We start from the raw sequence: 13,849 nt of genomic DNA, 5'->3' as shown, positions 1-13,849 counted from the left end.
AGGGCAGGATCCCAGGGGAAGGGCCCAGTACACAGGGCAGGGCATCAGGGGAAAGGCCCAGTCCCACAGGGCAGGATCCGAGGGAAAGGGTTCAGTCCCACAGGGCAGGACACCAGGGGAAGGACCCAGTCCCACAGGGCAGGATCCGAGGGAAAGGGTTCAGTCCCACAGGGCAGGACACCAAGGGAAGGACCCAGTCCCACAGGGCAGGATCCCAGGGGAAGATCCCAGTCCCACAGGGCAGGATCCGAGGGAACGGGCCCAGTACACAGGGCAGGACACCAGGGGAAGGGCCCAGTCCCACAGGGCAGGATCCCAGGGGAAGGGCCCAGTCCCACAGGGCAGGACACCAGGAGAAGGGCCCAGTACACAGGGCAGGATCCGAGGGGAAGGGCCCAGTCCCACAGGACAGGATCCCAGGGGAAGGGCCCAGTCCCACAGGGCAGGATCCCGGGGGAAGGGTCCAGTCCCACAGGGCAGGGAACCAGGGGAAGGGTCCAGTCCCACAGGGCAGGGAACCAGGGGAAGGGTCCAGTCCCACAGGGCAGGGAACCAGGGGAAGGGTCCAGTCCCACAGGGCAGGGAACCAGAGGAAGGGTCCAGTCCCACAGGGCAGGACACCTGGAGAAGGACCCAGTACACAGGGCAGGATCCGAGGGGAAGGGCCCAGTCCCACAGGGCAGGATCCCAGGGGAAGGGCCCAGTACACAGGGCAGGGCATCAGGGGAAGGGCCCAGTACACAGGGCAGGATCCCAGGGAAGGGCCCAGTACACAGGACAGGACACCAGGGGAAGGGCCCAATCCCACAAGGCAGGATCCGAGGGGAAGGGTCCAGTACACAGGGCAGGGTATCAGGGGAAAGGCCCAGTCCCACAGGGCAGGATCCGAGGGAAAGGGTTCAGTCCCACAGGGCAGGACACCAGGGGAAGGACCCAGTCCCACAGGGCAGGATCCGAGGGAAAGGGTTCAGCCCCACAGGGCAGGACACCAGGGGAAGGACCCAGTCCCACAGGGCAGGATCCCAGGGGAAGGGCCCAGTCCCACAGGGCAGGATCCGAGGGAACGGGCCCAGTACACAGGGCAGGACACCAGGGGAAGGGCCCAGTCCCACAGGGCAGGATCCGAGGGGAAGGGCCCAGTCCCACAGGGCAGGATCCCAGGGGAAGGGCCCAGTCCCACAGGGCAGGATCCCAGGGGAAGGGCCCAGTCCCACAGGGCAGGATCCGAGGGGAAGGACCCAGTCCCACAGGGCAGGATCCGAGGTGAAGGGCCCAGTCCCACAGGGCAGGATCCCAGGGGAAGGGCCCAGTCCCACAGGGCAGGATCCCAGGGGAAGGGCCCAGTCCCACAGGGCAGGATCCCAGGGGAAGGGCCCAGTCCCACAGGGCAGGATCCCAGGGGAAGGGCCCAGTCCCACAGGGCAGGATCCCAGGGGACGGGCCCAGTCCGCAGGGCAGGATCCCAGGGGAAGGGCCCACACATACAGGGCAGGGCATCAGGGACTGTTTGTCTGGGTTGAATTTTCTAACGATGAGATTTTGTGTTGTTGTTGCAGCCTCACAGTTTGATCACTAACCTGATTGCGGGACCCCCCTCGCTCGTCTTTCAGAGAGGCCGAGATGGACCCTTGGACTCAGCATCCTCATTGCGTTCATTCTCTCCAGGGCAAAGCAGCCAGAATCCTCCTGGAAGTCTCCATACCTCTCTGCTTCGTCCCAGGCCTGGGCGATCCACGGCTGGTTCAGGGTACGGTTACACCAAGGCTCTGTGTGATTAACAAGCTGGTCATGGTGAAACGATGCTTGTTCTATCAATCCTATCGCTGGAGTGAATCTCCTCTGAGGGTGGGGGCGATGCAGGAACGGGGATGTGGGAGAAGAGAGGGAAGAGTGGGGAGGGGTACTCTGGGAGGATGGGGAAAGGTGCTGGCGGCTGTCTGATGTTTGGACAAGCTCCTGATATGTGAGGTGTTGGACATGATAATGGAGTGAGGTTGCAAGCAGCCTGTGTGTGAGAGAGCTGGTGAAGAGTTTTGGACTCATTGTCGTCTCAAATGATTTTGACCCAGCAAACAGAACATAAGATAAGAACATAAGAACTAGGAGCAGGAGTCGGCCATCTGGCCCTTCGAGCCTGCTCCGCCATTCAATTAGATCATGGCTGATCTTTTGTGGACTCAGCTCCACTTTCCGGCCCGAACACCATAACCCTTAATCCCTTTATTCTTCAAAAAACTATCTATCTTTATCTTAAAAACATTTAATGAAGGAGCCTCAACTGCTTCACTGGGCAAGGAATTCCATAGATTCACAACCCTTTGGGTGAAGAAGTTCCTCCTAAACTCAGTCCTAAATCTATTTCCCCTTATTTTGAGGCTATGCCCCCTAGTTCTGCTTTCACCCGCCAGTGGAAACAACCTGCCCGCATCTATCCTATCTATTCCCTTCATAATTTTATATGTTTCTATAAGATCCCCCCTCATCCTTCTAAATTCCAACGAGTACAGTCCCAGTCTACTCAACCTGTCCTCATAATCCAACCCCTTCAGCTCTGGGATTAGTCTAGTGAATCTCCTCTGCACACCCTCCAGTGCCAGTACGTCCTTTCTCAAGTAAGGAGACCAAAACTGAACACAATACTCCAGGTGTGGCCTCACTAACACCTTATACAATTGCAGCACAACCTCCCTAGTCTTAAACTCCATCCCTCTAGCAATGAAGGCCAAAATTCCATTTGCTTTCTTAATCACCTGTTGCACCTGTAAACCAACGTTCTGTGACTCATGCACTAGCACACCCAGGTCTCTCTGCACAGCGGCATGCTTTAATATTTTATCGTTTAAATAATAATCCCGTTTGCTGTTATTCCTACCAAAATGGATAACTTCACATTTGTCAACATTGCATTCCATTTGCCAGACCCTAGCCCATTCACTTAACCTATCCAAATCCCTCTGCAGACTTCCAGTATCCTCTGCACTTTTCGCTTTACCACTCATCTTAGTGTCATCTACAAACTTGGACACATTGCCCTTGGTCCCCAACTCCAAACCATCTATGTAAATTGTGAACAATTGTGGGCCTAACACGGATCCCTGAGGGACACCACTAGCTACTGATTTCCAACCAGAAAAACACCCATTAACCCCCACTCTTTGCTTTCTATTAATTAACCAATCCTCTATCCGTGCTACTACTTTACCCTTAATGCCATGCATCTTTATCTTATGCAGCAACCTTTTGTGTGGCACCTTGTCAAAGGCTTTCTGGAAATCCAGATATACCACATCCATTGGCTCCCTGTTATCTACAGCACTGGTAATGTCCTCAAAAAATTCCACTAAATTAGTTATGCCCTTTATGAACCCATGCTGCGTCTGCCCAATGGGACAATTTCTATCCAGATGCCTCGCTATTTCTTCCTTGATGATAGATTCCAGCATCTTCCCTACAACCGATGTTAAGCTCACTGGCCTATAATTTCCTGCTCTCTGCCTACCTCCTTTTTTAAACAGTGGTGTCACGTTTGCTAATTTCCAATCCACCGGGACCACCCCAGAGTCTAGTGAATTTCGGTAAATTATCACTAGTGCATCTGCAATTTACCAATACTCCAGGTGTGGCCGCACTAACACCTTATACAATTGCAACATAACCTCCCTAGTCTTAAACTCCATCCCTCTAGCAATGAAGGACAAAATTCCATTTGTCTTCTTAATCACCTGTTGCACCTGTAAACCAACGTTTTGTGACTCATGCACTAGCACACCCAAGTCTCTCTGAACAGCGGCATGCTTTAATATTTTATCATTTAAATAATAATCCCGTTTGCTGTTATTCCTACCAAAATGGATAACCTCACATTTGTCAACATTGTATTCCATCTGCCAGACCCTAGCCCATTCACTTAACCTATCAGTGAAGGTGCAATTGACTGAGGCACCCAGGTTAAGGATTGATGTGGAGGAATGGAGCTGGGGTGAAATCTGGTGGTGTCCCTGACTTAGAGAGGAGTCAGTCAGCCTGGGTTGTCACCCTTGCTGAACAGTGGGAGTGAGGTGAGGATGAGGGGAGTTGGGATTTTCCTCCAGGCATTCCCGCTACCCTGAACTATGTCCATTTTGAACTTGTTGTGCATTGATGCTCACTCTGCCTGGGTGTGAATGATCTGTGCTCACAGTTCTCCGTGGCATGTTACTGTGACAGTTTGGGGCTTTGGCCGACTGGGCTCCTGAAGTTCTGACCCACTTCTTGTTTCTTTGTTGCTGGCAGTCCTGATGTGAGAATGATGAGTTCTGGGAGCAGTGCATGGGAAGCTCAGCTCCAGAGTATGGTTCTGTCCGAGTACGCTTCAACGGAAATGAGTCTGCAAGCACTCTACATGCACGAGGTAAGCTCGACTTCTTCCTGCATCACCGCCTCCTCGTTTAGCTTCGAGAGGCAAGCTCCTATTTCTCAGCAATGAAAAAATGAAATGAAAATGAAATGAAATGAAAATCGCTTATTGTCACGAGTAGGCTTCAATGAAGTTACTGTGTAAAGCCCCTAGTCGCCACATTCCGGCGCCTGTCCGGGGAATGTGAACCTGACTAGTGGTATCTCAAGTAATGGCTCCTATTCACTCCCCCACATTATCAACATAGGGGGTCCTCCTATTCTTGCCCACCTTCCCTCTTCCCCACGCTTCACTATCTCTGAGATCATTCACTCATCTGCCTTGCTGCTTCAGACCCTTCCCTTGCCCCCTCCCAATCCCAACATTCGCTGCCATGAACCATGTTCCCTGAAACAGTCTGTTTCTCTGCCATCTTCCTTCATGCTCGTTCCAAGCTTATTTTGTCCATGAGACCCACCGTCTGTTCTTACAGTCATAGAATTCCTGCACGAGAGGGGGCGGTCCTTGACCTAATTATAGGTAATCAAGCCGGGCAGGTGGTAGACGTGACATTGGGGGAGCATTTTGTTGATAGTGACCATAATTCAGTAAGATTTAAGGTAGTTATGGAAAATGACAAAGATGGACCACAAGCAAGGTTTTGGAATTGGGGAAGGTGATTTTAATAGGATAAGACAGGATCTGGTCAGTTTCCTGTAGAAAGACCAACATCAGAGCAGTGGGAGCCATTCAAAAAAGGAATAGAGTAACAAACCAAAATGTTCCTATAAAGGTAAAGGGAGGAACCAACAAGTCCAGAGAACCCAGGATGTCCAAGGATAGACAGCATTGGAAAAAAAGGGAGGCTTATGGCAGATTTAGGGGCTAAAAACAGCAGATGCCCAAGAGGAGTATAGGAAATGCAGGGGGGATACTTAAAAAGGAAATTAGGACCAAAGAGGGGGTACCTAAGTGAGGCTTTTGACAAAATCCCGCATAGGAGACTGATGAAGAAGGTAAGAGGGGACTGCACGGTGGCACAGTGGTTAGCACAGTTGCTTCACAGCTCCAGGGTCTCAGGTTCGATACCTGACTTGGGTCACTGTCCGGAGTCTATACATTCTCCCCGTGTCTGCGTGGGTTTCCTCCGGGTGCTCTGGTTTCCTCCTACAGTCCAAAGACGTGCAGGTTAGGTGGATTGGCCATGATAAATTGCCCTTAGTGTCCAAAAGGTTTAGATGGGGTTACTGGGCTGGAGGACAGAGTGGAGGCGTGGGCTTTAATAGGGTGCTCTTTCCAAGGGATGGTGCAGACTCGATGGGCCGAATGGCCTCCTTCTGCCCTGTAAATTCTATGAGACCGTGGGATCCAGGGCAATTAGATCCAAAATTGGCTTGGTGGTAGGAGGCAGCTGGTGACGGTCGAAGGTTGTTCTTGTGACGGGAAGCCTGTATCCAGTGGTGCTCCGCAGCGATCAGAGCTGGGTCTCATGCTGTGGTAGTCTACATTAATGATCTAGATGTGAATGTGGGAGGTATGATCAATAAGTTTGCAGATTACACAAACATTGATGGCGTGGTAAATAGCAAGGAGGAAATCCTTAGGCTACAAGAGCAGAGCGACCTCGGGGTTCAAGTGTAGAATTTTCAGAAGGTGGTCAAGCAAGTTGGATTTGATTTATTGTCCTGTGTACCGAAAAGTGAAAGTATTGAAAAGTGAAAAGTATTGTTCTGCGTACAGTTCAGACAGATCGTTCCGTACAAGAAAAAAACATAGGACATACGTGAATACACAATGTAAATACATAGACGCAGACATCGGGTGAAGGTCAGGGGCAATAAGTATGGAGGGGGTGTGAGGAAAACCCCTTTTAACCCAGAGGGTGGTGGGAATCTGGAACTCGCTGACTGAAAGGGTGGTGTAGGCAGGAACCCTCACAACATTCGAGAAGCATTTAGATGAAGACTTGAAACACCACAGTATACAAGGCTACGGAGCAAGTGCTGGAAAATGGGATCTGAATAGATAGGGGCTTGATGGCTGGCACAGACACAGACAAATACCCTGTGCTGGAAAACTCTGAGACTCTCATTACTGTGGTTCAGAAGGAGACATTTTGGCCCATGCAGTCCGTACCGACATCATTCCTGTTTAACTGCTGACCACTCAACATTCCTTCCTGCACCCAACCTTTACCAATATTGTTAATGCTCGCCGTCTTTACGATTGTTGACCTATATCAGAAAAAACGATTGTCATCACACCACTCTTCAAAAAACAACCCTCCATTCCTATTTCACACCTCCTATATCCAGAACCGTCTTTTTATGGAATTCCTTATTGTGATTCCCAACACCAGCAGCATTTTAGGGGAGAGAGTTCCAGATTCCCACTGCCTGTTGTTTGAAGAAATGTTTCTTGATGTGGCCCCTGTAGACCGCTCACTTGTCCTGGCCTTTGCCAAGGACAGTTTCTTTCCAGCTACCCCATCAAATCCTTAATAATTTTAAACACCTTGATGAGATCACCCTTCAAGTTCTATATTCAAGTGAAACAAGCCTGGTCCATTCAACCTGTTCTCACAATGTAATCCTTTTAGCCCTGGTATCATTGTGGTCAATCTGTGCTGCAGCCTGTAATAGGCCAGTATGAGCTGCAGTGTCCAGAACTAATGCAAGTGTGCAGTGAAACCCGACTGCTACCTCAGCAAAGTCTCCATCTGCTTTCAGCTCCACAAGCAGCAAATACAGGGAGAACCATCACGCCACGTGTGGCATCGACAGGACAGTGATGACAGCGGGGAGAGCGGGCCAGAGGAGACTGAGGCGAGGAGGCCATCACACGTAACCATCCCAAGATCCTGTACCTACCCTGTCACTGCCAACAGACCCACAGATACCCAGGAGGAACCAGCCGGACTCCTACCCACCATCCACAAGCGATACGGGGGAATCAGCAGTAAGTCTGGGGCTCCGAGTGGGGGCAGCGTGCTATAATTTAACTCTGAATATGCTAAGGCCACAAGGACTAGGAACAGCTGTCAGCCATTTTATGCATTCAGCAGCTTCAGTCAGATCCTAGTCATCTTATTGGGCATTACGTTCACTCTTCTGCCGAACTCTCATTATCCTTGACTCCTGACTGGGACGCAGATCTATGCTGTGATATACCTGTAAATACCCTGACTCTGGGACACAGATCTATGCTGTGATATACCTGTAAATACCCTGACTCTGGGACACAGATCTATGCTGTGATATACCTGTAAATACCCTGACTCTGGGACACAGATCTATGCTGTGATATACCTGTAAATACCCTGACTCTGGGACACAGATCTATGCTGTGATATACCTGTAAATACCCTGACTGGGACACAGATCTATGCTGTGATATACCTGTAAATACCCTGACTGGGACACAGATCTCTGCTGTGATATACCTGTAAATACCCTGACTCTGGGACACAGATCTCTGCTGTGATATACCTGTAAATATCCTGACTGGGTCACAGATCCATGCTGTGATATACCTGTAAATACCCTGACTGGGACACAGATCTATGCTGTGATATACCTGTAAATACCCTGACTGGGACACAGATCTCTGCTGTGATATACCTGTAAATACCCTGACTCTGGGACACAGATCTATGCTGTGATATACCTGTAAATACCCTGACTGCTACACAGATCCATGCTGTGATATACCTGTAAATACCCTGACTGGGACACAGATCCATGCTGTGATATACCTGTAAATACCCTGGCTGGGACACAGATCTATGCTGTGATATACCTGTAAATACCCTGACTCTGGGACACAGATCTCTGCTGTGATATACCTGTAAATACCCTGACTCTGGGACACAGATCTCTGCTGTGATATACCTGTAAATACCCTGACTCTGGGACACAGATCTATGCTGTGATATACCTGTAAATATCCTGACTCTGGGACACAGATCTATGCTGTGATATACCTGTAAATACCCTGACTGGGACACAGATCTATGCTGTGATATACCTGTAAATACCCTGACTCTGGGACACAGATCTATGCTGTGATATACCTGTAAATACCCTGACTCTGGGACACAGATCTATGCTGTGATATACCTGTAAATACCCTGACTGGGACACAGATCTATGCTGTGATATACCTGTAAATACCCTGACTGGGACACAGATCTCTGCTGTGATATACCTGTAAATACCCTGACTCTGGGACACAGATCTCTGCTGTGATATACCTGTAAATATCCTGACTGGGTCACAGATCCATGCTGTGATATACCTGTAAATACCCTGACTGGGACACAGATCTATGCTGTGATATACCTGTAAATACCCTGACTGGGACACAGATCTCTGCTGTGATATACCTGTAAATACCCTGACTCTGGGACACAGATCTATGCTGTGATATACCTGTAAATACCCTGACTGCTACACAGATCCATGCTGTGATATACCTGTAAATACCCTGACTGGGACACAGATCCATGCTGTGATATACCTGTAAATACCCTGGCTGGGACACAGATCTATGCTGTGATATACCTGTAAATACCCTGACTCTGGGACACAGATCTCTGCTGTGATATACCTGTAAATACCCTGACTCTGGGACACAGATCTCTGCTGTGATATACCTGTAAATACCCTGACTCTGGGACACAGATCTATGCTGTGATATACCTGTAAATATCCTGACTCTGGGACACAGATCTATGCTGTGATATACCTGTAAATACCCTGACTGGGACACAGATCTATGCTGTGATATACCTGTAAATACCCTGACTCTGGGACACAGATCTATGCTGTGATATACCTGTAAATACCCTGACTGGGACACAGATCCATGCTGTGATATACCTGTAAATACCCTGACTGGGACACAGATCTATGCTGTGATATACCTGTAAATACCCTGACTCTGGGACGCAGATCTCTGCTGTGATATACCTGTAAATGCCCTGACTCTGGGACACAGATCTCTGCTGTGATATACCTGTAAATATCCTGACTCTGGGACGCAGATCTATGCTGTGATATACCTGTAAATATCCTGACTCTGGGACACAGATCCATGCTGTGATATACCTGTAAATACCCTGACTCTGGGACACAGATCTATGCTGTGATACACCTGTAAATATCCTGACTGGGACACAGATCTATGCTGTGATATATCTGTAAATACCCTGACTGGGACACAGATCTATGCTGTGATATACCTATAAATACCCTGACTGGGACACAGATCTATGCTGTGATATACCTGTAAATACCCTGACTGGGACACAGATCTATGCTGTGATATACCTGTAAATATCCTGACTCTGGGACACAGATCTATGCTGTGATATACCTGTAAATACCCTGACTGCTACACAGATCCATGCTGTGATATACCTGTAAATACCCTGACTGGGACACAGATCCATGCTGTGATATACCTGTAAATACCCTGGCTGGGACACAGATCTATGCTGTGATATACCTGTAAATACCCTGACTCTGGGACACAGATCTCTGCTGTGATATACCTGTAAATACCCTGACTCTGGGACACAGATCTCTGCTGTGATATACCTGTAAATACCCTGACTCTGGGACACAGATCTATGCTGTGATATACCTGTAAATATCCTGACTCTGGGACACAGATCTATGCTGTGATATACCTGTAAATACCCTGACTGGGACACAGATCTATGCTGTGATATACCTGTAAATACCCTGACTCTGGGACACAGATCTATGCTGTGATATACCTGTAAATACCCTGACTGGGACACAGATCCATGCTGTGATATACCTGTAAATACCCTGACTGGGACACAGATCTATGCTGTGATATACCTGTAAATACCCTGACTCTGGGACGCAGATCTCTGCTGTGATATACCTGTAAATGCCCTGACTCTGGGACACAGATCTCTGCTGTGATATACCTGTAAATATCCTGACTCTGGGACGCAGATCTATGCTGTGATATACCTGTAAATATCCTGACTCTGGGACACAGATCCATGCTGTGATATACCTGTAAATACCCTGACTCTGGGACACAGATCTATGCTGTGATACACCTGTAAATATCCTGACTGGGACACAGATCTATGCTGTGATATATCTGTAAATACCCTGACTGGGACACAGATCTATGCTGTGATATACCTATAAATACCCTGACTGGGACACAGATCTATGCTGTGATATACCTGTAAATACCCTGACTGGGACACAGATCTATGCTGTGATATACCTGTAAATATCCTGACTCTGGGACGCAGATCTATGCTGTAATATACCTGTAAATACCCTGACTCTGGGACACAGATCTATGCTGTGATATACCTGTAAATACCCTGACTGGGACACAGATCTATGCTGTGATATACCTGTAAATACCCTGACTGGGACACAGATCTATGCTGTGATATACCTGTAAATACCCTGACTGGGACACAGATCTATGCTGTGATATACCTGTAAATACCCTGACTCTGGGACGCAGATCTCTGCTGTGATATACCTGTAAATACCCTGACTCTGGGACACAGATCTCTGCTGTGATATACCTGTAAATACCCTGACTCTGGGACACAGATCTATGCTGTGATACACCTGTAAATATCCTGACTGGGACACAGATCTATGCTGTGATATATCTGTAAATACCCTGACTGGGACACAGATCTATGCTGTGATATACCTGTAAATACCCTGACTCTGGGACACAGATCTATGCTGTGATATACCTGTAAATACCCTGACTCTGGGACGCAGATCTATGCTGTGATATACCTGTAAATACCCTGACTCTGGGACACAGATCTATGCTGTGATATACCTGTAAATATCCTGACTCTGGGACACAGATCTATGCTGTGATACACCTGTAAATATCCTGACTGGGACACAGATCTATGCTGTGATATATCTGTAAATACCCTGACTGTGACACAGATCTATGCTGTGATATACCTGTAAATACCCTGACTCTGGGACACAGATCTATGCTGTGATATACCTGTAAATACCCTGACTCTGGGACACAGATCTATGCTGTGATATACCTGTAAATATCCTGACTCTTGGACACAGATCTATGCTGTGATATACCTGTAAATACCCTGGGCGAGATTCTCCGCAAATGCGGAGTATCGTAAAGGCTGGCGTGGGACAGGCCGTGACCCACGGCAGCCTTCACGCCCACTTCCAGGGCCGATTCTCCCCCCCCCCGGGCGGGGCTAGGAGCGCTGCCCCGTGCGTCACGGCGGCGCGGCCTCGACGACGGTCGGCAAGGCCGCACGTCAAGCGTCACGCAGGCTGACGCGGCCGATGATGTCGGCCACACATGCGCAGTTGGCGTCTTTTTCCTCAGCCGCCCCGCCAGACGTGGCGGCTTGATCTTGCCGGGCAGCGGAGGGAAAAGAGTGCGTCCGTTACGGACTCACGACTCGCGATCGGTGGGCACCGATCGCGGGCCTATGCCCCCCTTGGCATGGCCGTGGTATTGCCATGCCAATCGGGCCCCCAGATGCCCCAAACGGGCATCTGGCGCCCGTTGCACGACGGCAGCGAGCAGGTGTGTTTGCTGCCGTGTTGAAATGGGCGTGAAGGCCCGGCCGCTCGGCCCATCGTCCTCGGAGAAGTACGGCAAGCGGCGATTCGTGGCGTGGGTCAGGCATGGGGTGGGAGAATAGCGGGAGGGCGTGAAAAATGTCGGGAGGCCCTCCCGCTATTCTCCCACCCGGCGTGGGGGGCGGAGAATCGCGCCCCCTGACTCTGGTTGCTTCTTGATGTGATCACTCACAATTAGTGTCCGTGGCTATTCGACTCTGGATGCACAAATCCAAGGCCATTCTCGTCTTCATCATAGAATTTACAGTGCAGAAGGAGGCCATTCGGCCCATCGAGTCTGCACCGGCTCTTGGAAAGAGCACCCTACCCAAGGTCAACACCTCCACCCTATCCCCATAACCCAGTAACCCCACCCAACACTAAGGGCAATTTTGGACACTATGGGCAAATTATCATGGCCAATCATGGTTTCCTCCGGGTACTCCGGTTTCCTCCCACAGTCCAAAGATGTGCAGGTTGGGTGGATTGGCCATGACAAATTGTCCAAAATTCTATGATTAACCTAGGACAAAGGTTCGGCGCAACATCGTGGGCCGAAGGGCCTGTTCTGTGCTGTATTTCTCTATCTCTATCTATCTAATCCACCTAACCTGCACATCTTTGGACTGTGGGAGGAAACCGGAGCACCCGGAGGAAACCCACGCAGACACGGGGGGGGGGGGATGTGCAGACTCCGCACAGACAGTGACCCAAGCCGGACTCGAACCTGGGACCCTGGAGCTGTGAAGCAATTGTGCTATCCACAATGCTACTGTGCTTCATTATAGAATCATCAAATTTACAGAACAGAAGGAGACCTCTCCGAGATCCTTCCCTACGCTGTTTGGTAGAAGACGGGTTTCAAGGCCATTTCACAGCGGATTAGGCGGCACGGTGGCACAGTGGTTAGCACTGCCTCCTCACAGTCCCAGCGTCCCGTGTTCAATTCCAGTCTTGGCTGACTGTCTGTGCGGAGTCTGCACGTTCTCCCCGTGCCTGCGTGGATTTCCTCCGGGTGTTCCGATTTCCTCCCACATGGACCGGTTAGGTGAATTGACTATGATCAATTGCCCCTGAATGTCGAAAAGGTTCGGTGGGGTTACGGGGTCGGGATGTGGGCTGAGGTAGATTGCTCTTTCCAAGGGTTGGTGTAGACTCGATGGACTGAATGGCCTCATCCTGCACTGTAGAGATTCTATGACAGGTTGCGAAAGCAGTTAATAAAACATACATTATCCTCAGCTTTATTATTGGGGGCAGAAAGTACAAGAACAAAGGGTTACATTCTACTTGGACAGTCTCAACTGCTGTACTGTGTCCAGTTTTGGGCATTGGAAAGAGGGGCAATGGGGAGGGGGGCAATGGGGAGGGGGGCAATGGGGAGGGGGGCAATGGGGAGGGGGCAATGGGGAGGGGGGCAAATGGGGAGAGGGGCAATGGGGGGAAGGGCAATGGGGAGGGGGCAATGGGAGGAAGGGCAATGGGGTGGGGGGGGCAATGGGGAGAGGGGGGGCAATGGGGAGAGGGCAATGGGGAGAGGGGCAATGGGGAGAGGGGGGCAATGGGGAGAGGGCAATGGGGGGGAGGGGGCAATGGGGAGGGGGGCAATGGGGGATAAGGGCAATGGGGAGGGGGCAATGGGGAGGGGCAATGGGGAGGGGGGCAATGGGGAGGGGGGCAATGGGGGGGAAGGGCGATGGGGAGGGGGGCAATGGGGGGAAGGGCAATGGGGAGGGGGCAATGGGGAGGGGGGCAATGGGGAGAGGGGCAATGGGGAGGGGGCAATGGGGAGAGGGGCAATGGGGAGAGGGGCAATGGGGAGAGGGGCAATGGGGAG

At 50.3% G+C, this 13,849-nt stretch overlaps 1 protein-coding gene across 2 annotated transcripts in view; it reads left to right on the top strand.

Annotated features, from left to right (window-relative positions):
* The window catches only part of atg9a (ATG9 autophagy related 9 homolog A (S. cerevisiae)), a 79,165-nt gene that overhangs the window by 63,525 nt on the left and 1,791 nt on the right, over positions 1–13,849 (top strand). For both annotated transcript variants that reach the window (XM_038790221.1, XM_038790222.1), the window contains 3 exons: positions 1,557–1,747; positions 4,273–4,390; positions 7,105–7,333. In XM_038790221.1, the coding sequence (XP_038646149.1) occupies positions 1,557–1,747; positions 4,273–4,390; positions 7,105–7,333 (538 nt within the window). The remainder of the gene's footprint in view (positions 1–1,556; positions 1,748–4,272; positions 4,391–7,104; positions 7,334–13,849) is intronic.

Source organism: Scyliorhinus canicula, chromosome 2 (assembly GCF_902713615.1).
Source record: "Scyliorhinus canicula chromosome 2, sScyCan1.1, whole genome shotgun sequence".
NCBI lineage: Eukaryota > Metazoa > Chordata > Chondrichthyes > Carcharhiniformes > Scyliorhinidae > Scyliorhinus > Scyliorhinus canicula.
This window is presented reverse-complemented; position numbering and strand designations above follow the sequence as displayed.